The sequence below is a fragment of the Pezoporus wallicus genome, unplaced genomic scaffold (assembly GCF_028554395.1).
Source record: "Pezoporus wallicus isolate ANWC-B61680 ecotype Strahan unplaced genomic scaffold, APGP_CSIRO_Pwel_v1 contig_13480, whole genome shotgun sequence".
Classification (NCBI taxonomy): domain Eukaryota; kingdom Metazoa; phylum Chordata; class Aves; order Psittaciformes; family Psittacidae; genus Pezoporus; species Pezoporus wallicus.
In genome coordinates this window covers 232,921-255,288 of record NW_026641917.1, presented here as the reverse complement: position 1 = coordinate 255,288, position 22,368 = coordinate 232,921, and the positions used below count along the sequence as shown (strand labels likewise).

Here is a 22,368-nt window from a genome sequence, read left to right as displayed (position 1 = left end):
ACCTGACTATGCAATTCTGCCTAATGCCATAGTGGTGGAACTTTCAATCAGAGGTAGAGAAGGAAACAAGACGCTACATACCCTGTGAATTGCTGTCTGACACATCTGCTTTTCCCGGGCAGCACTAACATTGCGAAAGGCAGAATCAGAAAACCCGGCAAGAGGGCAACTTTTATTTTCATTTTAGACACTCCAGGAAAGAGTATTTTCTGCCAGGTCCACTGGAAAAATCTGCTGAAATCCTTTTTACTATTTCAAAATAGATGAACAGAATATTTAGTTAAGTCTTGCTTATACAGAGATCTCACTTACAAATGCATTAATTGTTATTATTTTGTTATTTCCATGGACAGTACCAAAAAAATGCATAACTGTATATTATGGGGTCTGAAGTTTTTCTTTCTGTGCTCTCCAAACTCTGCTCAGCTGTACCAAAAAGATTCAGATTCCACCTCCCAGCCGTTACAGCTTACTTACATCATGTGTTTGGAAAGGAGATTTTTCAACAGAGGAAGCGAAGCGCTTAGCCATGCCGTCCAAGACTCCACGGATCAGTGACCCTCAGCAGCATACAGACCACCACCGTGACATCACACTTTCCACAACATGGCTCCCAAAGATGCACATACCAAGAGAATCTGGAGTTTCAATCTTTGTTTATTTGCTCAAAAGAAAGTTGGTTTTTCTTCTTCTTTTGGGTAGCTTTTTAAGGTTTGTTTTACTTTGCTTTTTAAGAGCTGTATTACTTTCAAATCTTCCTTTTTGACACTGAGAAAACCAGGTGGACCACCTGAGATGAAACATTTCACATGCAAGCACTCACTAGTGATAGCAACAGAAGACATGCTGATTAATTCACACCGTATTAGTCAGGGCTTCCATTAACACAACTAAGGGCTCATCAAGGAAGGAAAAAGTGAAATTGTTCCATTGCTGCTACTCCACTGGAATGCCACATTTTAATCACTGGCTGGAGTATAGTTGAGTGACATAAAGGGGAGAAATGCTTAACAGAAGATGAAAATAATATAGTTTAGTGTTCGGTGAAGACAAAATGCTTGATGCAGGCCCACCCACACCACCCCCTGCTTCTGCCGGAAACACAGATTCATGATTTAACCAGGTTTCCCAACCTGCTGCCTGGAGAGGCCCCAGCCTGGGAGGTGGCGCCAGACAGCAGCTGCTGGGGTCTGGCAGAATTTGGCAGAGGGAACAAAATGGTCAAACATGAGAGATGCCTAAATTTCAGTGGAACTCATTTGCAAAGCACACTGACACCCCTGACTTTTTTTTCTTGTTGTTTTTAGATCAACAACAATTTACAAGCCACAAAAAGGTCTGCAGCGGTCTGATGAATGGTACAAGCAGAAAGTCACAGGAACACAATTCTCAAAGGGTTTTCCTGACTCGGAGTTTAGCCTCCTGCCATTCCAGGTATTGCCTTACTTAGTTCATTTAAAAACAACCACTACCCCCCAAAAAAAAGAAAGAAAAAAGGCACAGCAAAAACCAGCCTCTCTCTAGTATAAATTTAGAGAATTTCTGTTTCCATTACTCCTTCTACAAGACTGTTTCGCAATCCTATTCTGCTCCGATTAAAACCTTTCTGCAATTTTCAGCCTATGTTTTCTCATAGCAAATTTAAACCCAGTGGCATTCCACTCTGAACATCTCGTTGTTGCGGTTTAAACCCAGTCAGGCAACTTGTTCACTCACTCCCCCCACTCCTGAAGGGACGGAGAGGAGAATCGAAACGAATGCAACTCCCACGGGTTGAGATAAGAACAGTTTAGTAACTAAGGTATAACACAGATCACTACTGCTACCACCAGTAATAACAATGATAAAGGAAATAACAAGGGAAGAGAATACAACACCTCAGCACCAGCCGACTGATAACTCGCCCCACCCCACCAGACCAAGCACCAACCGATATCTCCTCCAACCCAGCGGTGCACTAGCCCTTCCAGGTAACTCAGTTACATCCTGGGCATGACGTGCGATGGTATGGAATACTTCTTTGGTCAGTTTGGGTCAGGTGTCCTGTCTCTGCTTCCTCCCGGCTTTCCCTCCTCCCTGGCAGAACATGAGGCTCAGAAAGTCCTTGGCCAGACCAAAACATCAGTGTTATCAGCTTTGTTCCGAGGCTGAAAGTCAAAACACAGCACTGCACCAGCTACCAAGAAGGAGAAAAATGACTGCTAGGGTGGTGAGGCACTGGAATAAGTTGCCCAGGGAGGCTGTGAATGCTCCATCCCTGGCAGTGTTCAAGGCCAGGTTGGACAGAGCCTTGGGTAACACTGGTTTAGTGTGAGGTGTCCCTGCCCATGGCAGGGGGGTTGGAACTGGATGATCTTAAGGTCCTTTCCAACCCTAACTATTCTATGATTCTACTGCTGAACCCAGGACACTCGTCTTCTTTTCTACTGCTTGTTCCACATTTGATGCATTTGAGTTCCACACCTGTGCAGTACTCCCTGCAAAAAAAAATCTTCCCATTGCCTTAAGGAACAGTATTCATTTCTCATCTCTTCCATAATAAATATTTTCCCTGATACATTTTAGCCTTGTACATTTACCCTTCCTTCCTCCATCAGACTGGCTACTCACCATTACCCTATTCAACTAGTACATCCTGAGACATTGCAATTTACTATTGGATTCCTAGTCCTATTACAATTTCTTGTTGCCAATCCTCTAAATCACAAGTTCTGTGTTACCAACCAAAGTCTTGACACTATTACTGTGCTATAACATGGCAGGTTATGGCAAATATATTTTGTATACTAGTCCTGTGAATCATCCAAAGGAAGTCTACTAAACTGCAAAAGAAGGCCTTTAAGAATGGTAGAAGTCGTCAAATAAATGAAGACATAAATCTGGACTGAAGAAGTGACAGAGCAACATACTGGAAGGAATAACCCCACTGAAAAGCACCAATAGATGTTACATTATGACTTGAAAAAAGCGTGTCCACTAACACCAACTACAGAGGGAAAGCCTCCCTAAGGAAGCCAGGGAATTTAATTACATAAAATTTCAAGAGACATCAAAATAAGTTAACCTTTTAAAAGGCAGTCACAATTATGGGGGGGGGTGGAAATCACCACTGAATGAGGAGCTGCCTACAAAACAAAACTGCACCATCTCCTACCACAACATGCAGCACTCATATCTTTTCTCCTGCTTGAAAGTGTATCAGGTATCACCACCAAAACTGCCAAGACTTTCAACTAGTTTTCTTATCATTCAGATTGAACTCAGCTGAACGCTCCAGCCAGTGCCAGAAACAGGGACTGTGATAGTTATTGAGGAGAAAGCAATTATACATGACCCCCTTACAGAGACCCCTTTTCCCACTGCTCCGGGCTGTCAGCAAGCTTTGGATTCTAATTGAAATAAATAAAAACATGAACATGGAAGTTATCAAATTACACCTTAGCACCTGCTCTGTCACACCTGTAATACCATCCTTACTTTACAGCAGCATGCTGAACATACCGTTTTGCTAACAATGCCAAACACTGACCTCATTTAAAAACCCCTTAATCTTGAAGACCAGGTGTGAGGAAAATTAAAGACAAATCCAGAGCAAGTTTAGCATTTTCTTATCTATGGAAGAGGTATTCAGTTGTTCATGACTGGGGCTAGATTAAGCCATCCTTACACACAAATGGTTTGCTCATTTTTCCCTAATGAAAGTTTATCCTTTAGACAAGCTGACTCTTAAGAAAGTAAATTATTTCTTCTCCTTTACAACTTCTACAGGTTCCTTAGCAAAGCTATATACCTCCCATGCTTGTAATGGATGAAGCAGTGGCCAGTAAGTAATTGATGAAGTAAAGAGATCTTAAGAGATAGATTCTGCCCTAAAGAGCTCAGAGTCTGCTTTCATTAATGTGCATTGGATGAGGTATTTACCTGTTACAGACTTAGAGAGCATCGACTTTGTCATTTAATCTATAAAAATAATTTTCTGAGGTTTCAAAGTAATCCTCGGCAGTGACTCTTGAAACCAGACATGAACACGTAGCAATATTTTAACAGTCTGACATAAAGACAATGGATTGAATAAACTGTACAAGAATACCGCTTTACAGATTTGGAACTTAAGGATAGAACTGCTTGATTCATGGCTTGCTATAGTCCTTCAAAGTTGCTCAGTTTATCACAGCTCTTTGGTGTCTTCAAGAGATTTAGTAAAAGGTTTTTTCCCCCTCCTTTGCCCAGCTTTTCAAAGGCTAACAGGCACACAGCTGAAGAAACCCCTGGTAGTGCCTCTTTTTGTATCCTGTAGGTCTTGCTGGACCTGTATTATTTCCATGCTGCAGGTAAGGCAGGAACTCAAAAAGTACTGAAGCTTTCACTAAGTAAATCACTTCAGCATTACTCTAGTATAATTGCATATGTGAATAATTGAAAGAAAACTGAAGTCAGAAGGCATTTAAAATAAATAAATAAAATAAAGTTCCTGTAATTAATTTAATCAGCTACAGAAGCAGACTGTCATCTTCCAAAATACATTAAATTCTTTTATACGCCATGCTTTTGCCATCTGGAATAGGGGAGCTCTCTTCACTCTTCATGACCAGGGAAGGTTATCAATTCATACTTCCAGGAATGGAAGCCTGGCCTGTTCCTGTGTTTGGGCTAGATCCTGAGAGGACAGAGATCTTTCTCAACAGCACAGATCACAGGTATCAGCCCTATGGTGGTAAAGCTACAGTTTCAACAAGAGCATTATCATACCGCCAACTGTGAGTCTACAGTTTGTGTTCTACCATTTCCAATCCTATATATAAATGAGAAAAGCTCTGCAGCTTCACTTTGGTTTTCATATTTTGAAAAGCCATTCATTATCAGTCTTGCAAAAGATGACCAGAAAACTAGGAACACAGACCCAAAAGAATAAAACTGTGATATTAGCATATAAGAAAAAAGAATGGCCATTAGCCACAGGTATTGCCATAAAAGCACACAAGACTATAGCAAGATCCTGAAAACAGCAGCATTCTGGAGCACACCCTGTATGAAAATAGGCTGAGAAATTTGGGGCTGTTCAGTCTGGAGAAGAGAAGGCTACGTGGAGACCTCATAGCAGCCTTCCAGTATCTGAAGGGGGCCTATAGGGATGCTGGGGAGGGACCCTTCATTAGGGACTGTACTGATAGGACAAGGGGTAATGGGTTAAAACTTAAACAGGGGAAGTTTAGATTGGATATAAGGAAGAAATTCTTTCCTGTTAGGGTGGTGAGACACTGGAATGGGTTGCCCAGGGAAGTTGCGAATGCTTCATCCCTGGTGGGTTGGTCAGCTTGGACAGAGCCTTGGGTGGCACGGTTTAGTGGGAGGTGTCCTGGTTTAGTGGGAGGTGTCCCTGCTCATGGCAGGGTAGTTGGAACTGGATGATCTTAAGGTCCTTTCCAACCCTAACTGTTCTATGACTCTAGGGAAATGTTGGGATTGTCCACAGGAGAGCAATTAAAGGACATGATCAACAGTTGTCACGAAGTCCTTAAATTGTTTTCATACCCCTGTATAAAACAAATCACGTAAGCATATTAGTAACTCCTATACTTTCTTTTTGACATTATTTTAAGAGCTGGACTTAGTGCAAAACACTGATAACTGTTATACTACCCAATAAGGCAAAAAAAAAAAATAAAAAAGAAGAAAAAAGACAGGCAAAATAAATCTCTGCTGGTTTCTATTTCATATGCTGCAAAATGATTTTCACTTACATACATTTAGACCCATGCATTCCCATATTTAAGACCTTTTTAAAGTCATAATCACTGAAAACCCCACAACACTCACAATTCAGAAACTGGACTGCAACTCTACTGAAGTTTCTATTTCATCAGTTTCCATTTAAAAGATCTTCAACTTGTGTTAAATCTCTTGTCCTGATGGCTTTTTCAAGGTGACGAAACAGAGTATGCAACATGCACACAACACAGTATAGAACTATGACCTCATGAACAAAACCAAGAGAGATCTGAGACAGATGTCATCTCTAGTAGTTACAAATCTCTAATGATCCAAGGTAAATTACCGCACCTCGAAATGCCTCAGTCCTCAGCTGTAGAGTTGTGAAGACTGGTTAATGATGTTAGCTACTGAGACCACGGCATTGAATGTTTAAATACAAACAAATAAAACAACCTGCTACACAAGTCAATTCAATTCAGCAGTTCAATAAAGAACTACTGGTGATAAATAGGCCAAGCTGACACCCAGGCCTAGGAATACAGAAAGCAGAACTCACAGGACCAAGTTCACTGTTGTTTATTACTTCTCAAGCAGGTGCCTTTTGGAAGCAAGTGTAGCATAACATCTTTATTTGTGAAGGATCCAAGAAAAAGATACATTCAGACTTGTAATGAACATAAAAACCTTAATGAAGCTGCTACCTTGTCAGTCAGGTGTAGGCTGAGACAGCCAAAAATAACAGGAAGAGTTCCAGCACAGCAAAGAGCCCACATCTACTATACCAACTCTTGGAGTAAAGGCATCAAAAAAATCCTCTGTGTGCAGAGTGGGTGAACAGCAAACAAACTTGAACAGGCTTCCTTTGCTCTCATGAAGAAAGAGTAAGACTGGTAGTCAGCTGCTTGTTGCTGTGAATCAAAATAGTCACTCTTACCTGCCCCCAAAAATGCTAGCACCAAAAAGTGGTAAAACAGCAATGCAAGTTATCTTCAAACTATCTTTCCTTGGCCCTTACAGTCTTCACACATATGTACTCTCCTGCTACTGCTGAATGCCATTTTGTAAATCTAATCTCATAATCTAATTTTTAAAGTATTGAGCTTCATTAACCAAGGTGCAACACAAAGGCCTGCAACTGCAGAGACAACACACAGCAATGCTGCTGCACCAGTGGAACTCCCTCAGTTTAGTGCTAGGCAAGGGAGCAAGTCATGAAATTTTATGTTTTCTTTAGAGTGGTCCAACATTTATGCACATCTCAATCTGTGATCAGCAATTCAGCTGCCCTGAGACGTATTTCTTACTGTGCATTTATAATCTTGGCTTTGCTCCCTGTCACTTGCGTTGCACACAGGCAAGCTGTCTGTACTGTGCCACGTTACCTCATTTTTATTGAGCATACTTGCTCTTCTGTTTGTGGGCAATTAGCTCAATTTGCGACAACTAAATTTCAACAACCAGTTTAAACTTCTCATCAGACTTCTGGCATGGGCTGCAAAAAGCCTGCCAGCAAACTATGGCCACAAGCAGCAGTTGTTTTCACCAGGGAAACTCATTCTTCAGCAACATCCTTCTCCCGCTCCACCGCAGGCAGAGCCAACGAACAGCAGCTTTTCAGCTACCTCTACTGTGTAGCTCTCACCTACCTCACACATGAGAGGGTATACCCTATAAGAGGTGCACCAGTGGTATGCATTTACTAGAGGAATGGCTCCAAAATACACAGTGCAGCAATCTGCTCAAGAACTCAGCACAGGCTTCTTTCAAATAAGAGAGCACTTTGTTCTCCCCAGCCAAACAAGCAAGACATGGAATAAAAAGGGCAGAAGCAGTTGCTACCATTCATACACAGCAGTTGACTGAAGAAACTGTGTGGGTTTCAGGACTACCTCACATCTTTCCTAAGCCTTTTTGCTGAAAAATAAACAGAATATTCAACACTGCTGCCTCTGAAGACACAGTCTATTTCCCTACCCCACACGCTTTATTGCTGTCTCCCAGGCCTCCCCCTTCAGCTGACTTGCCTGGATTAACAAAAAGAGGGATACCCAGACAGCAGGACTGCTTGCTCTGATCAACCAATACAAGTGTAAGGTCGGGGTCACAATCTGCAGCACACAGATATTTCCTTAATGCATAAAGGCAATTAAAAAATACTGCCAGACTGAGTTACGACAGAGCACTATTCTCCACAACAGAAACATTCTAAAAGTTAAACTAATTCTGTTGATTTTGCTTTTCCTTTTTATGTTTCCTCTTCACCCTCTAAATTATTCTAGTCTGTGCATTAATCCCTTGCAGAATCTTTCTCGTTGTTTCACCCAAACACCTGTATTTGCCTGTAAAATTTCATCTTGCCTAAACTGGAGTCTTTCTCTTGGGAGTACCCAGCCCATTACACTGCATATTACCTTCAAAAAGAGCCTGAAGACAAAAATACACAGTTCATTGATGTTATGTTGCAACCTTTATATACACATGGCCAATTTGGCTGAGATGGCCTGAACAGAGAGGGAACAAATCAGAAAGATTAAGTGTATGACAAGGACAAAACCGAAATTCCATCCCAGATCATGGCAAGAGCTCGGAGCAGCATGTCTGCCTTACATGGAAATGTTTTGATTGTGTAGCCAGAAACCTGAATTCTGTGAAGTGGCATTTTTATTAGAACAGCAGCCCTTTATCACATTTGTGCAATGTTTATCAAAGAGCTTATGGACAAGCCAGTGTAAGAAAAGCAGGAAACTGAAGCACAGAGCAAGCCACTTGCTAACAGCTCAGGCAACCCTGTGGCAGGGCTGAGAACTGCACAAACTTCCTTACATGTGAAGGTCTTGCTTAAGCTAAGCTGACAATGAACATTTGTGCAGAACTAGTTCTCCAAGCGCTCTGTGGACAACAGCTATCACACATCATATCAAAAACTGTACAAAAAAATACAACTTTTTAACTAACCAGCCAGAAAGCTAACACTAAGCAGCAGCCAGTGCCCAGCCTGGATCTGCTCCAGCCATCCTAGGTGTCAATTCAAGTCAGAGTCTGTTTGAATTCCCCCATAAAGTGACCTTTACAAAATTCAGCTCTTCTGAAGACCAGGAAATTCAGTTACCATCAATATCATTCCATGGGAAAGCTAAAGCACAATGAAAAAAAATTAAATAAAATTAGACACAAATGTCTTCCAGTAATACCTTAATTTTCTGGTGAATATGTCTAAGTGAATCTGCTGTACCCATGTCCATGTTGTCACTGATGCACACGAAATCCAGCTTCATTTTTGTGTCCAAGTTTAGCATCTTTTGGATTTCTTTCCTCGTAATCACAATAACCTCTAGGATAGAGGAAAGTGGAATGAGATCAAGCAGGAAAAAAAAAAAATATCGATCACAAATAAAATACACTTTTTATTCACAAAGGCTGATGGACTGTCAGAAGGCTTGAGTAGCATAATGGGGTTCTACATGAACCAAGCTCTTGGCAATAGTTTCTTTTAAAGAAAAGAATTAAAGTCCTAATGCATATGAAAACAATCCCTCCTGCTTTGTGGGGGTGGAGCCTGTTACTGAAAGGGACACATGCATGTGAGTGGCATGAGTTAGCAAGACAGAATAGAAACATCTTCTGTCATTAATGAGCAGCTTCAAACCATATGTCCTCAAACAGCCCAAGGAGACCTTGCATTAATGTCTCCAATGATTTAGAGCTTTGTCTTTTGCCTACCCTGATCCTGTATAATCCTCTGCAGACCCCACCACCAACCACAGTAATGCAATACAATGGTTAAACTATTTCTTTGCACCATCTTGGCAAGAAGTAGAGTAATATGTGAGCAACTCATTCCATCTACAAAAGAAAAAAGGTGAATGCATATTTCAATGATGCTAACAGTGGCATGAAAGTGTATCTTCCAAAGTGAAGGATGTGAGAACAGAAGCTTTGCAAAGTAAAGACAGAAAACAAAACAGCAAGAAACCTCTTTCCCTGGCCTCAAGAACTGCAAGGAAAAGCAACAATCAAATCCTCAGATTAACAAACCCCACACCCCAAAAACAAATCCACACTGTACCACAGTATTCTACATGGAATTTTAACAGAGAACTAGGGGAAACAATCCAGCCCTCAGCCTAAGAAGCTCCTGTGGCGAGACGAAAACACACTAAGAATAAATCTGTACCAATTTATTCTGAACTCATCCTGAATCTGTTAATAGAAAAGAGGATGAAACTGTAAACATCAGGAATTGTGTGGCTGTTTGGTACCAGAGATACGGGAGGGTTCCTCTCCCACTCCATACTGGATGCCAACTTAGATTCAAAACAGGGCTGAAGAACCTAGAGAAAGGGATTGAAAGCACACCTTGAATTAGGAAAAGTAGTAGCTGATGGAGAAAGAACTGGTCTCAGGTGGAAGTTATAAGTCCCCACGGTTGAGAATAAATCCAGTGAGCTGGACAAAGTCTCCTAAATATTAGGAGAGATGCAGCGCTTACAATTAGGACAAAAGGGACGCAGTGAATCAGCCTCTGGAACACCTACTTACTAACATAAGCAAGTATGAGGAACTAAAGCCCCGTGTCATACTTAATGAAAATCATGATCCAGGGAGACAATTCTTGCCAGTGGATTATTAACACAGAAACACACAGCTTAGTCAGGGGACAGAGGCAGGAGAGGAACAAGAAGGTGGCAACTTGCTTACTGAAGCTCCATATATTCATATATATTCATATATTCATGTATAAATCCCCAAATTTTCCTAGGTGATGGTTAAGCTGAAAAGCCATGCGTGAGAAATGGCTGTAACACCACCTACTAGTGGTTAAGAGCATCAAGTGGAAATGGTTATTTCTGATAAAGAGCCACACAAAGCACAATATGGTTACAGAGAAGCTTTTATCTACCCATATATTCATATCACTGGATAAAAGCATGATCCTAGCAAAAAAAACAAACAAACAAAAAAAACCAGTCAAAGAAAGGGGACATTCAAAAGGCAGATTTCAAAATACAGGTGAAAAATAATTCTTAATGAATTTCTTAGTAAAAGGATTTTGTTTCATTAAGGATTTCTTAATGAAACAAAATAAAGACAGTCTTAAGTTTGCTCGCTCTTCTGTTCTGCACACTGAAGTAGTAAGAGGCTAACAGGGATAATCATGAGCTGATCTTTACATGTTCACATTAAAAAAGAAGCAGTCATGAAGAAAGCCACAGTCTCAGTGTGGAGCACAGAATAATCGCTCAGGAGAAGCAAACCCAGAGAAGCAGAAAGGCAAAAGACAAATATAAATGTGAAAACACAGAAACATGGAAGGTGTTAGGAAAAAGTTTTATAAGAAACAGAGGATCACTACTCAAAAGGTAAACAAAAACCTAACCCCAGAAAACAGTAAAGAACTTCAGAATGTACTAAATACTGTTTCAGCCTTCCCGTAAAACAAGGCCCACAGGTGAGCATGACAACTCTGCCACTTCCACTGTCCTGTTCTGTCCAGAACCCAGCGCCTGGCTCCACCCTGCAACATGGACTAAATGCCTCAGACAGAGCAAGTAACCCTGAACTTCAGGCCAGACTGAAGCAACAAACCAAGAGACATCCCAGGAGAGCTGACTCACTTCTCACACTACTTCTATTGACGATTCAGAGAAAGAAACAAGTGAGAGACTCCCGGTTAACAACAGCCTTGGTGAGGGGAGGGGGCGCTGGCACACACAACCTAGCGTGAAGGAAGGGATGTGACATGGGCCAACAGCACAACCCCAATGCAGAGACCTGCTACAGCACCTGCCACCATCAACAGGGCACCTGCGACAACACATGGGAAAGAGGGGAAGCGACACAGAGGTGACCACGGGCAGCCTCAGGAGAGCAGGGTAAGCAATACAGCCTCCACTCCCACACCAAGACACCGCCGCGCCTCACCTTCGAAGCCAGCCCGCTCCAGGAGGTTCAGCGGGTACCAGAGCAGGGGTCGGTTGCCCACGGGGAGCAGCGGCTTGGGGATGCTGGAGGTCAGGTCTGTCATACGGGAACCGCCTCCCGCCGCCATCACCACGGCCTGGAACTCCATGCTGCGGAGGGAGCACAGGGGCAGGGCCCCGCTTAACCTGGCAGAACCGGGCCGGGACAGGGTCGACCTGCTCGGTTCGACCCGGCCCAGCTCTACCCGGCAGCACTCCCCGGAGCCGTGCGCCGGCTCCCCGGTCCCCACGCCCCCCGGAGCCCGTACGGAGGCACCGGGACCCCCAGCCCCGCCGTTACCTCAGCTCGGGCGGCCGCCGGCTCGCAGCGCCTCACTGACAGCACAGCAATGGCGGCGCCGGCGCACACTGCACATGCGCGCGGAGAGCCGAGTGCGTCGATAGAGAGCCGATAGTCTCGATCAGCCGCAATCGGCTCCTCCCGGCCAGGGCAGGGAGAGGGGCACCGAGGGACGGATCCTGGGCTGCGGAGCGCCGAGTCATGGATCACGGCCCGGCAGCAGGAGGGGCTTGGCGGCACAGCGCCGCCAGGCGGCCAGGGGTAAGCCTGCAGGCAGGGAGAGGGGAGAGCAGTTTACAGGGTTCATGGGGGGGGCACTTTGTAGGGTGCATTGGGAGGGAGGCAGTTTGCAGGGTTCATGGGGGGGACACTTTGTAGGGTGCATTGGGGGGGGCAGTTTGCAGGGTTCATGGGGGGGCAGTTTGAGGGTGCATTGGGGTGCAGTTTGCAGGGTTCATTGGGGTGCAGTTTGCAGGATTCATGAGGGGGCAGTTTGCAGGATTCATTGGGGTGCAGTTTGCAGGATTCATTGGGGCACAGTTTGCAGGGTTCATGGGGGGCAGATTGCAGGGTGCATTGGGGGGCAGCTTGCAGCCACACTCCCCACACACATCATGTCTGGGGAGGGGACAGCTCTCTCCGTAGTCTCCACCTTCACCTCATGCTAGCACAGCACCCAGCAGACAGTGCTGTGTTGAACCCCCAGTTGTAGCACTGGCCATGTGCACTCCAGTCCCAGCCCTCGAGAGGCACGGACACAAACACGTCCTGGGGCAGGGCAGCAGGATCCGGCCCTGCGGCTTTATTGATGCCAGTGTCCCTGGAGCATGTGGGTCCCATGGCATGGGATGTCCGGGGGGCTTCATTCATCCCAGTTCCTGTCGGTGTCGATGGACACACAGTTGTATACGGCATACCGCAGCATCTCCTCACATGTCTTGGCCCTGGTGGGTTGGGACATGGGGTCATGGCCATGACAAGGCACCAGGACCCTCATGCTTCTCTCCCCATGTTACCGAGACATCCCCCAGGACAGGACATGGAGAGCCTGGAATGGGACCCCAGTGCCAGCCCCAGGAAAGGGGGAGCATCCCTGTCCCCAGCAAGACTCACGAGGAATAGCTGGGCAAGAAGAAGGTGCAGGAGCACGTGGAGGCATGTGGCATCACGTCCACTGTGTTCAAGCTTGGGAGAAAGGAGAGAGGGTCAGACCCCAGCACGGCACAGGGACCCCAGCCTGGGCAGGATGGACTCACTTTGACCTATCCGGGTAGACAGTGATCTGAACTGGGAGGCGGCTCCGGCCACTGACAAACTTGAGGAAGCGGCTGAGATCCTCTGGGGGGAAGGACAGGCTTCAGGAACAGGGACAGGAGTGTCCCAGTCATTGCCATTGCACAATCATCCCAGGAGCATGGGCAAAGCCAAGGGATGCTCTCAGCATCCCAGGAGGGGCCAGGCGGAATGACCCCAGCTGAGTCCCAGGGAAGTATCTGCTGAGCATCCCTGTGGCGTAGGGCAGTGGGTACCCTGTCTCCATGCCCACCCTGCTGCACAGGAAGAGTGGGGAAAGAATTGGGGCTGCTCACCACTGGTGAAGTTGCTGAGTGCCTCCCAGAAGTTCTGCATACGGGTGTCATTGGGCTCAAAGTCCTCAAATGTGACTGCGACAAAGAATGTGCAACAGCTCCATTAAACACTGCCAGCAAAGCAAATGAATGGGACATGTCCATCCTGCCCTTCTGTGAGAGCCCAGAGCAGAGGCAGGAGAGGAAGAGACCCTCTTGGTGAGCAGTCAGCACCCCTGAGCAGGGCTGGCACCCTGCGTAAGGAAGGGTGGAGAAACAGGGGTCCCGGTTTGCAGGGTGACCACTCGCCTCTGCCCATAGCAGCTGAGGATCAGATGGAGCAGAGTGGGGACTGGTGGGGTTTGCATCCCTACCCAGGGTCCCTCTGGTTCATCCTCTCCCAGGTTCCCCCTGGCTAGGGACTCAGCATGGGGCAGGATGAGTGCGCAGGACAAGCACTTACCGAACCTCCGCAGGTCAGACACAGTGATCTTGGGGTCCCCGCAGACCTTCTTCTCCATCAGCTGCCAGGTGAGCAGGTCCAGCACAGGCTGTGGCACCACACAGAGCAGCCCGGCACGCATGGCTGCTATCTTGGGGGGACACAGGAAGAGCCCCATGTCACTACAATAAGTCTGAGCCCAGGGCAGCCACCAAGGGCACCAACATCAGGGAGCGCAGGATCCCAGAGGGGATACCCAGGGCATCCTGAGCATGGGATGCATGGAGGAACCACCCAGCTGGGGCTGGTTTTGGAGACACATTTTCACAGCCACCAACCCCACAGGTACCAGAAGCAGGGTCCCCTTGGAGCCACACTGGCCCTGGGGCACAGCGTTACCTGCTCCTTGCTCTCCTCCAGTCGAGCCTTCTGCACCAGGCGGATGAACTCCTTGCGGTCCTCGTAGCACACCATAGTGTTGCTGCCATTGGGGATCAGCTCCACCACATGCTGGTCACTCCGCACAACCGTGTAGGTCAGCTCTCTGCCAAACATGAACTCGAAGGCTTCCCTGTCCATCCCCTCCATCATCTCCAGCAGCTTCACCTGCAACCCCAAAGGGCGAAAGCCATCACGACAGAGCCGAAGCAGCGATCACGGTGGAGCCGGAGCAGCCACAGCAGCGCACAGCACTGCCCTGCCAGACCCCAGCCCTGCTCACCAGCTCCGCATCCACAGCAGCAAAGTCTTTGCTCCAGACGACCTCTTCCCCTGCCAACTGCTTCCACACAAGCGCCGGCAGAGCCAGCATCTGCCAGAGGAAGCGAAGACATGCATCCTCCATGTGCCCCTCCATCACCTGAGGGGTGACACCGCAGCACCCACCGCAACCCCTTTTTGGCCAGGGGAAACCTGATGTGCTCACCAGGAACTCTCTGCTCCTCAGGGCTGCTCCTATCAACTGCCCAATCCACACATACTTGGGAAAGTCCTTGCAGGAGGGATTGGGGACGTACATGTCCCTGGTGTCACTGCTGCTGTTACCCTGCAGGAGAGAAGCTTAGGACCTGTGGACACAGATGTGACCAGCCCAGCATGGTCCCTCCTGCAGCCTCCCTCTCCATCACCCCTCTGCCTGCCTCTCCTGTCCACCACACAGGTACAAGCAAACCTCCCCAAGCCAATAGCCCTGTAAGCATTAAGATAGAGCTAACATCCAAAAGCCCCCAGGCTCTGCTGTCTGTACGCCCAGGGCTGGAACAGGCGGACAATGGGGTACCAAACCTGGTTGGAGGTGCGGACGAAGAAGGGCAGGGGCACAGGGACATTGTCCGAGCTGGGGCACAGCTCTTCCGACATGTCTGACAGGGTGTCCCGAAAACCACCACCTGCAGTGGGGGCAGAGGATAGTCAGTGCCTGACACAGCACAGACAGATGCTGGTCCCAAGGATGCAATACTGGTGGGGTACGAGAGATGCAGGGACCACCACATGTGGGCAGAGAATGGCTGCCTCCCACAGAGAAGCCTGGACAGTGGGGACACCCCACATGAGTGGGCAACCCACTGAGCTGCACCCCGACATGAAAAAGCCCTGGGGAGAGCTATGAAGCAGCAGGGGAGAGCTCTCACCATTGTCAACGATGCCCTCAGTGATGAAATCGCACTCCCACCACTGGGTGTAGTTTCTGGGCCATCTGTGGGGAAGCAACAGCCTCATGCACATCCCTCCTCCGAGAAAGCAAGAAGCGCATGGCATTCCCTGCATCTTGCTCGGGGGAGATGACACCCCAAAACTGTGATGCTGAAGACCGACCTGTAGTCCAGGGGCTGATTGTGCTTGGAAGATCTGAGGCCTTCGTACAGCTGGAGAGGAGCAGGGAGGAAAAGGGATAAGATGCAGCAGGGACAAGTGATGCTGAGCTGGAAGGTACCCACACAGGGCATGGTGTTGCCGTACCTGGGTGAACACGGTGTGCCTGTAGCTGGGGTCCAGCATGGGGTTGGCACGGTGCTCCCGGGCCAGCAGCCTGTTGATGCGCAGCTTTGGCAGGATCGCAGGGGGGTTGCTCTCTGAGGATTGCAGGCAGTGGGCAATGAGGTCTGTGCTCTGCTTGGACAGCAGCAGGAATGGCTTCATGTCCTACCAAGGGACAAGCTGAGATGGTTACTGTTGTGGTTTAAGCCCAGCCGGTAACTCAGAACCATGCAGCTGCTCACTCTGTCCTTTCCTTCCCCCCTGCTCCTGCAGGGATGGGGAGGAGAATCAAAAGATTCTAACTCCCACGGGGTGAGATAAGAACAGCCCAGTAACTAAGGTATAACACAAACCACTGCTGCTGCCACCTATAATAGCAATGATGATAAGGGGAATAAGAAGGGGAGAGAATACAAAACTAAAAGGGGCAAAGGAAAAGAAACAATAAACACAAGCGATGCACAGTACAACTGCTCACCACCTGCCAACCAATACCCAATTTCTATACTGGGCATGACGTGCTGTGGTATGGAATACCCCTTTGGCTAGTTTGGGTCAGGTATCCTGTCTCTGCTTCCTGCCTTCTTCCCATGCCCTTCCTCCCTGGCAGAGCATGAGACTGAAAACTCCTTGATCAGAGTAAACATTACTTAGCAGCAACTAAAAACATCGGTGTTATCAGCACTGTTCCCAGGCCGAAAGTCAAAAACACAGCACTGCACTAGCGACTAAGAAGGAGGAAAATGACTGCTACAGCTGAATCCAGGACAGTTAGAAGCTCGATCCTGCCATGGTGTGCCTGCTTTCCCTCTCCACAAGCACAGTTTCTAGTGTAATAGGGAATGCCCAGCTTCTCCATCTCACTGGCAGTGCCCAATGTGGCAGCTCCCAGCATGAGCCCTGGGCAGGTCTGTCCCCATCAGATCAATGGGGCTATGCCACAGCCTCCAATAAAACCAGCCGAGTCCATGACAAGATGCTCCTACTGGTCCCATCCCAGGGGAGTCCAGCAAACACTCACCCTGAGTGCATTGAAGGTGCCAATGCTGTCCTCGGAGCGGGGGATCAGGTAACGCAGGACACTGTCCAGGATCTGGACAAACCTGGAGACCAGAGAGGAGCAGTGTGAGGATGTGAGGGGCTTGGCACGTGTGGGGAGCCCTGCTAGAGGCCAGGGCACAGCTCATCTCAGGGCACAGGCTCACTCTCCTGGGGATGGTACCTCTGAATGAGCACTGCCCGCCGGTACAGCACACTGGTGTCCACCCCTTCCAGGAGAGGATAACGCACCAGCCGGGCTGGCTGGAACATGTCAGAGCTCAGAATCAGGTCCCACTCCCAGAAGGACTTCATCTTAATCCCTCGCAGGCGGACATTGTACCCTTGGTCTGCCAAGAAAGGACAGTGCATGGCGGAGATGCTGCAGCTGGGGGCAAGGAGCACCCAGCACCTGCAGCATCCCAAATGAAGCTCATTCCCCAGCTTTTCCTCCAATGGACCCCCAAAAGCAGCCAGTGTGGAAGGAAGAACCTCAGGTACTGGGATGGCTGCAAGTTTAGGGCCAGGCTGGGCTGGCAGCCCCAGTCCAGCAGCACAGGCTCACCCCGGCATTCCAGGAAGCGGATCTCCAGCACCGGCAGGTGGAACTTCATGTTGCGGAGGATGCAGACACACTGGAAGCTGTTCCTGCACACAGCATGAGGAGAGGTGGCAGAGCCACAGTGTGCAGGAGGTGGCCAACAAGGCACGGGCCACTCCGGCTCCCCAGCCAAGGATGCACTGCTACCCAGAGCAGAAGACCCCTCACCTCACTGTGGCAGAAAGGAACTCAGCAGAGAGAAGAGGCTGTCAGAGGCACAGAGATATCCTGAAGAAGGTGGAAGCAGCACCCAAAGAGCCAGACAAGAGCATAAATTCAAAGCAGAACAGATATATGAGATGTCTGAGAGGGCATCACTGTTCCCACGGGGTCCTGGGTGCATCTTGCAAGGGCACAACCATCCTGCAGGCAGAGCTGGTCATGCAAGGGTGATTGTGTTTTGAAGGAAACAGGGATTTGGGAAGATGAGCAATCTGGTAAGTGATTTGCTTGTGTTTCCAAAGTCTTTGGCAAGGTCCTATCAAAGAACTAGGGGCATGTGGGGAAAAAACACTGTGAAGAGGAAGAGGTGAAGCACCCCAGGGCTTCTCAGCTACAACACAGCAGGGATGCTCAGAAAGGTGATGGCAGCAGCCCATGTCCACAGAGATAAGGAGGAGGAGGCAGAAAGATTCCTAAAGTCACCAGGGAGGAGGAAGCACACTGCAACCCAGTTGCACGGATGAGGACCAGGAAAGGAGATGAAGCTGGCACATGTAGGCAGGGGCCACCATGCTTGTGGGGACAGATGTAGCCTTGCAGCCAGAGAGCCCAAAGCCGCAAAGAGCCACCATCACCAGCAGGTCACTCAGCACCAGCCCCTTTCCTTAGCGTCTGCTCAGGGTGCAGAGACAGCTCTGGAGTTTGGCATAAGCTGGACCCAGGCTGCTCTTAACTCAGTCTTAACTCACTCATTAATTAGGACAGTTCTTATGTGCTGCAGCCTGTTCGGTGGCCCTCCATACACAGCCACCCGCCTGGGTATGTACGAGTTCTCTCTCCCATCCAGCACCAGCCACAGCTTCCTGGGGATGAGAAGAGCAAGGGTCAGTGTTGTCCTCCCCTCCACAGAGATGCCCCTGGAGATGAGGCTGGAGGCAAGGCTTTGTCCTCCTGGGGTACATCTCAACCCCGAGGCTGGGGGAAGCTGCACTCAGGAGGAAGATGGTGCTTTGCCTGGCACCCTGCCCTTCCCTGGGACAGCTGCTGGCAGGGAGGGGACACCCCGAGGGCTCACTTGACAATGCTGCCTGTCTTCATGCTGAGCCGCACCCAGTGCTGCCCCGGGGGCCCGTTGCTCTCCCAGAAGCTCTGTGTCGGGTTGTTCATCAGGATGGCTGCTCCGCAGTCCTGCAAGAGTGCAGCGAGCGCAGCAGAGAGCTGAGCATCCTTGGGCACGCCATGGCCACCCCTGGATGCATCAGAGGACAGCTCCTCAGTTTGTTAGGCTGCGGGTAGACGGTGACTCCTGCTCAGAGCAAGCTGAGCATGGCCACAGACCCTAGAGATACAATGGGGTTTTCCTGCAGATGCCCAACTCCCATCAGCTTCACTAGAGCCCATCACCATTCCCTGCCCCTTTCAGGGCTGGTCCTCCCTGTAGCTGCGACAATGCTCATGTATCTGACACTGATTTCAGGCTACAGAGGAGCCTCACTACGCACCACCTGCGAGGAGACCTCGATGTTGCTGACGTACTCCATCATGCAGTCCCCATGTTGCAGCTCCTTCTCACTGTGATCGTACAGGAAGCGCCCCAACTCCATGTCATGCTCATAGCTCCAGCCTAGCGGCACAGACCTGCAAGAAGGCTCTGTGTTAATGGCACGGGAAGAGCAGGATGCAAACCAAACCTGCTCACCAGCAGGTGCCCCAGCTCATATTGGCCACAGCATCTCATGGTCATCACAACAGGATGGCGCTGGGCAGCTGTGCCCAGCACAGGCAGATAACATGGCTGTATCTCACTACTACCACACCGGGTGTTTATGGCCACCCCAGCCCAGTGGGAATAGCACTATGCAGTTGCTCCAATGCTCCATGGAGCAAAGGCCATGTTTACTTGAATGGCATCAAACAGTATCAATGTAAAAAGGCATTGCAAGGCACCCGTCTTTTCCACTCCTGACCCTGAAGCCAGTCCTGACCCCACAGGCACGTCCAGCCCCAGCCAGACCCCTCAGGTATCAGAACCGCTCTAGGAGATGCACTCATACCGAAACTTCTGCACCGCAGCCTCATCCTGCTCTAAGAGTTTGGGCTTCTCTCCCAGGCATACGGAGTAGGTCAGGTCCACCACTTGTTCCCAGCTGGAGCAGCACCCATGAGGAGTCACACAACGGAAAGAAAGATGGGTCAGTGCTCAGCATACCCAAGCTTTAAGCTGGAATGGAGGCAGCAGCAGTGAGGGAGGGGGGGTGACAGCCAGGGGCTGCAGGAACAGCTATAGGAGCAATGAAGAGTGTCCCAGCACTTAGACGGTGGAGAAAAGTGGGGAATCCAGCCCTGCACACGGCCTTTCATCACAAAAATCAAATACGAGCTTTCCCATCACTGTGTTACCGCTGCATCACTGCTCCGCCCAAACCCAATTGCCTCAGAATCCCCCAGCATCACTTTCTATCCTGTGCAGGTGTTGCCGCAGGCAAACAGGATTAGCCTATGAGGGGACGCCTTTGGTTGGCAGGGATGCGTCCCGCCTGCACAGGAGGGAACAAGGAGGCCGGGCTGGATGAGCCGCACATCTTCCAGAGGTACCAGCCACACGCACCTCCAGCACCCACAGCCCGGGGCCGTACCTGACCACGGGTTTATAGTCATTCCCCAACGTTTGCTTCTGCCACTGGATCTTCTCCACGGAGTCAACCGGGACCAACTTATCTCCTCTTTCCCCGAACCTCTGCGCCAGAACCCAGCCCTCCGCCAGGTCACGGCTGCCCGTGTACTCCTCCAGCTGCTCCTGAAAGCGCAGCCCGGCTTGTGACCAGCGCGGGGAGACAACGTGTGCCCCGGGGGGCTCCGGGCTGCACGGCGCGGGGCTCGTCCCGCACCCCGCCGTTACCTTGCTGAGCTTGACCCAGAGCCCGGCGCTGTTGCAGTACTCCTCGCCGGTGGCGCGGAGGCAGCCGCCCTTCCGCACCTCGATGGTGGCCCGCGCCGCCCGCTTGCCGCCCCGCGCCGGGCCCGGGCTGTCCCAGACGCTGAGCAGGCTGCGGGCGGCGGCGGCGGCGGCGGCGGTGGCGGTGGGGTCCTTGCAGATCTTGTACTGCACCTCCCGCGGCACGTAGCAGAGCGCGGCGGGCAGCGCCCGGGCGCGGCGGAAGCACTCGCTGCACTGCAGCAGGAACCGCAGCCGGCCCAGCACCTGGTGCGGCGCTTCCCCGCCCGCACGCATCGCGCCCCGGGATCCGCTCTCCGGGCCGAGCCGGCGCTTTGCCCCCGGCAGCGCCCGCTCGCCTCAGGCGGTGCCGCCGCGCCCGCCTCCCTCCGGGGCCGCCCCGCCGCGGGCACGGCCCAGCCCAGCCCTTCTTCGACCCTCTCGCTTTCCGGGGGGTGTGGGGTGTGTGTTCTGTGTGTGTTCTGTGTGGAGCCGCTGTCATCGCCCCTCTGTGTGTTATGCCCATCCCGGTGGTCCCTGTGTCCACAACAGGAGTTGACCCAGGTCTCCTGCATCTCTTTGCACTGTGGCTTAGGATCCTGCTCCGCTCTGGCCTCGAACATCCCTGTCACTGCCTGCATCCCTACAAGCAGACCCCCTAAAAGGGGGTTCCTGTGAGGTCATGGCACAGGGCTACATCCCCGGTGTGGCTAGGGAAAAGAGGGAGGCTGGCATCCTGCTATGGGGAGAGCTGTCCCCTGGCTGTTTGGGGGAAGATATTCCTGTCTGCACCGGCTGGGGGGTATGATGGGCTTCCCAGCCCAGGAGCTGCTTTATCCCAGCCAGCAGTAGTTTGTGGCAGCAGGAACAAGGATATGACACCCAGCAGCACCCAACCACCCCCAAAGGCTTGCAGTGTGTCACCCCACGTCATGTCTGCCTGTCCCATACCACAGTGAGGTGGTGGCAGAGAACAGCTCAGCTCCACCCTGATACCTGAAGTGCTCCAGGCTGGGCACAAAGGCTGCGCTTAGAGATCAGGAAGCAAGGAGGCTGGCAGAGCTCAAAGGTCCCTGCTCCCCGGCAGGTCAGAGTCCAACTCCATCCCTGCAAAGGCACAGTGCAGAGAGGCCCAACACCTGTCACCCTACAGCATTATCCGTTTGACGGGCATGGCTGTGCCTTATCGCTGGGGCCTTGCTCCTGGTGCCCTGAACCACACAGTGTGAGAGAAATGCAGACTTCTGCCTTGGTTCCTCACTGTGGCTATGTCACCCTATCAAACAACTTGCAGAGCTGCTCCAAAGGGTTGAGACAGTCAATAGTCTGAGCCACCTTCCTGACACTGCTTTGAATGCAAAGGGTACCACAGGGCTTCTCCTGACTCTGGTCTCCACTGCTGTTTAACCCAACAGAGGAAGAACCACCAACATGAGACCAGACAAATCATGAGGAAGACCCACAGTAGTTAGTTCACTTTATTTTAGATCCTACATGAGGTAGGGACAGATGGATCCTGTCAACCTAGTCATAGCTTGTCATACTCCAGGGTATTAGTGGAATAACAAGAGCAGCCAGACTACACATGGGGTATCAATCACCTCCAGCTATTCTATGACAATTCCGCAAGCTGAAGTCAGGAGAGTGAGTGGTTACACAGAGTCGTCACAAC

At 49.9% G+C, this 22,368-nt stretch overlaps 2 protein-coding genes across 5 annotated transcripts in view; both read right to left on the bottom strand.

Moving 5' to 3' along the window:
* Nucleotides 1-12,100, bottom strand: part of EIF2B3 (eukaryotic translation initiation factor 2B subunit gamma) — a 104,933-nt gene extending 92,833 nt beyond the window's left edge. For 3 of the 4 annotated variants that reach the window (XR_008974459.1, XR_008974458.1, XM_057425857.1), the window contains exons 1-2: nucleotides 11,635-12,038; nucleotides 8,904-9,043 (exon numbers count right to left, since the gene is read on the bottom strand). Coding sequence is in view for 2 of the 4 variants with exons in the window: in XM_057425857.1 (XP_057281840.1) it covers nucleotides 8,904-9,043; nucleotides 11,635-11,782 (288 nt within the window). In the remaining 2 variants the exon portion in view is untranslated. Of the gene's footprint in view, nucleotides 1-8,903; nucleotides 9,044-11,634 lie in introns of all 4 variants that reach the window. The other variant, XM_057425858.1, reaches the window with a different exon arrangement.
* Nucleotides 12,101-12,742: 642 nt separating this feature from the next.
* LOC130608147 (E3 ubiquitin-protein ligase HECTD3-like) lies at nucleotides 12,743-21,090 on the bottom strand. Its single transcript, XM_057425855.1, has 21 exons — nucleotides 20,661-21,090; nucleotides 20,398-20,558; nucleotides 19,816-19,908; nucleotides 19,263-19,399; nucleotides 18,837-18,951; nucleotides 18,511-18,624; nucleotides 17,564-17,646; nucleotides 17,183-17,348; nucleotides 16,982-17,063; nucleotides 15,943-16,125; nucleotides 15,799-15,848; nucleotides 15,615-15,679; nucleotides 15,268-15,371; nucleotides 14,909-15,028; nucleotides 14,705-14,794; nucleotides 14,383-14,589; nucleotides 14,005-14,134; nucleotides 13,563-13,637; nucleotides 13,230-13,311; nucleotides 13,087-13,158; nucleotides 12,743-12,917 (listed from the first exon to the last, which is right to left on the bottom strand). Exons 1-21 carry the CDS (start codon nucleotides 20,991-20,993, stop codon nucleotides 12,836-12,838), a joined length of 2,544 nt encoding a protein of 847 aa, XP_057281838.1. The 5' UTR covers nucleotides 20,994-21,090; the 3' UTR covers nucleotides 12,743-12,835.
* Nucleotides 21,091-22,368: the final 1,278 nt, after the last annotated feature.

What these genes read in the sequence shown, in the direction of transcription:
- LOC130608147 (XM_057425855.1), bottom strand. Translation starts at nt 20,993, where the DNA reads ATGCGTGCGGGCGGGGAAGCGCCGCACCAGGTGCTGGGCCGGCTGCGG. An exon ending in GCACCTTCAATGCACTCAGG is followed by an intron (nt 16,126 to 16,981) that starts GTGAGTGTTTGC and finishes GTCCCTTGGTAG; the next exon opens with GACATGAAGCCATTCCTGCT. An exon ending in TGAGGGCATCGTTGACAATG is followed by an intron (nt 15,372 to 15,614) that starts GTGAGAGCTCTC and finishes CCCCCACTGCAG; the next exon opens with GTGGTGGTTTTCGGGACACC.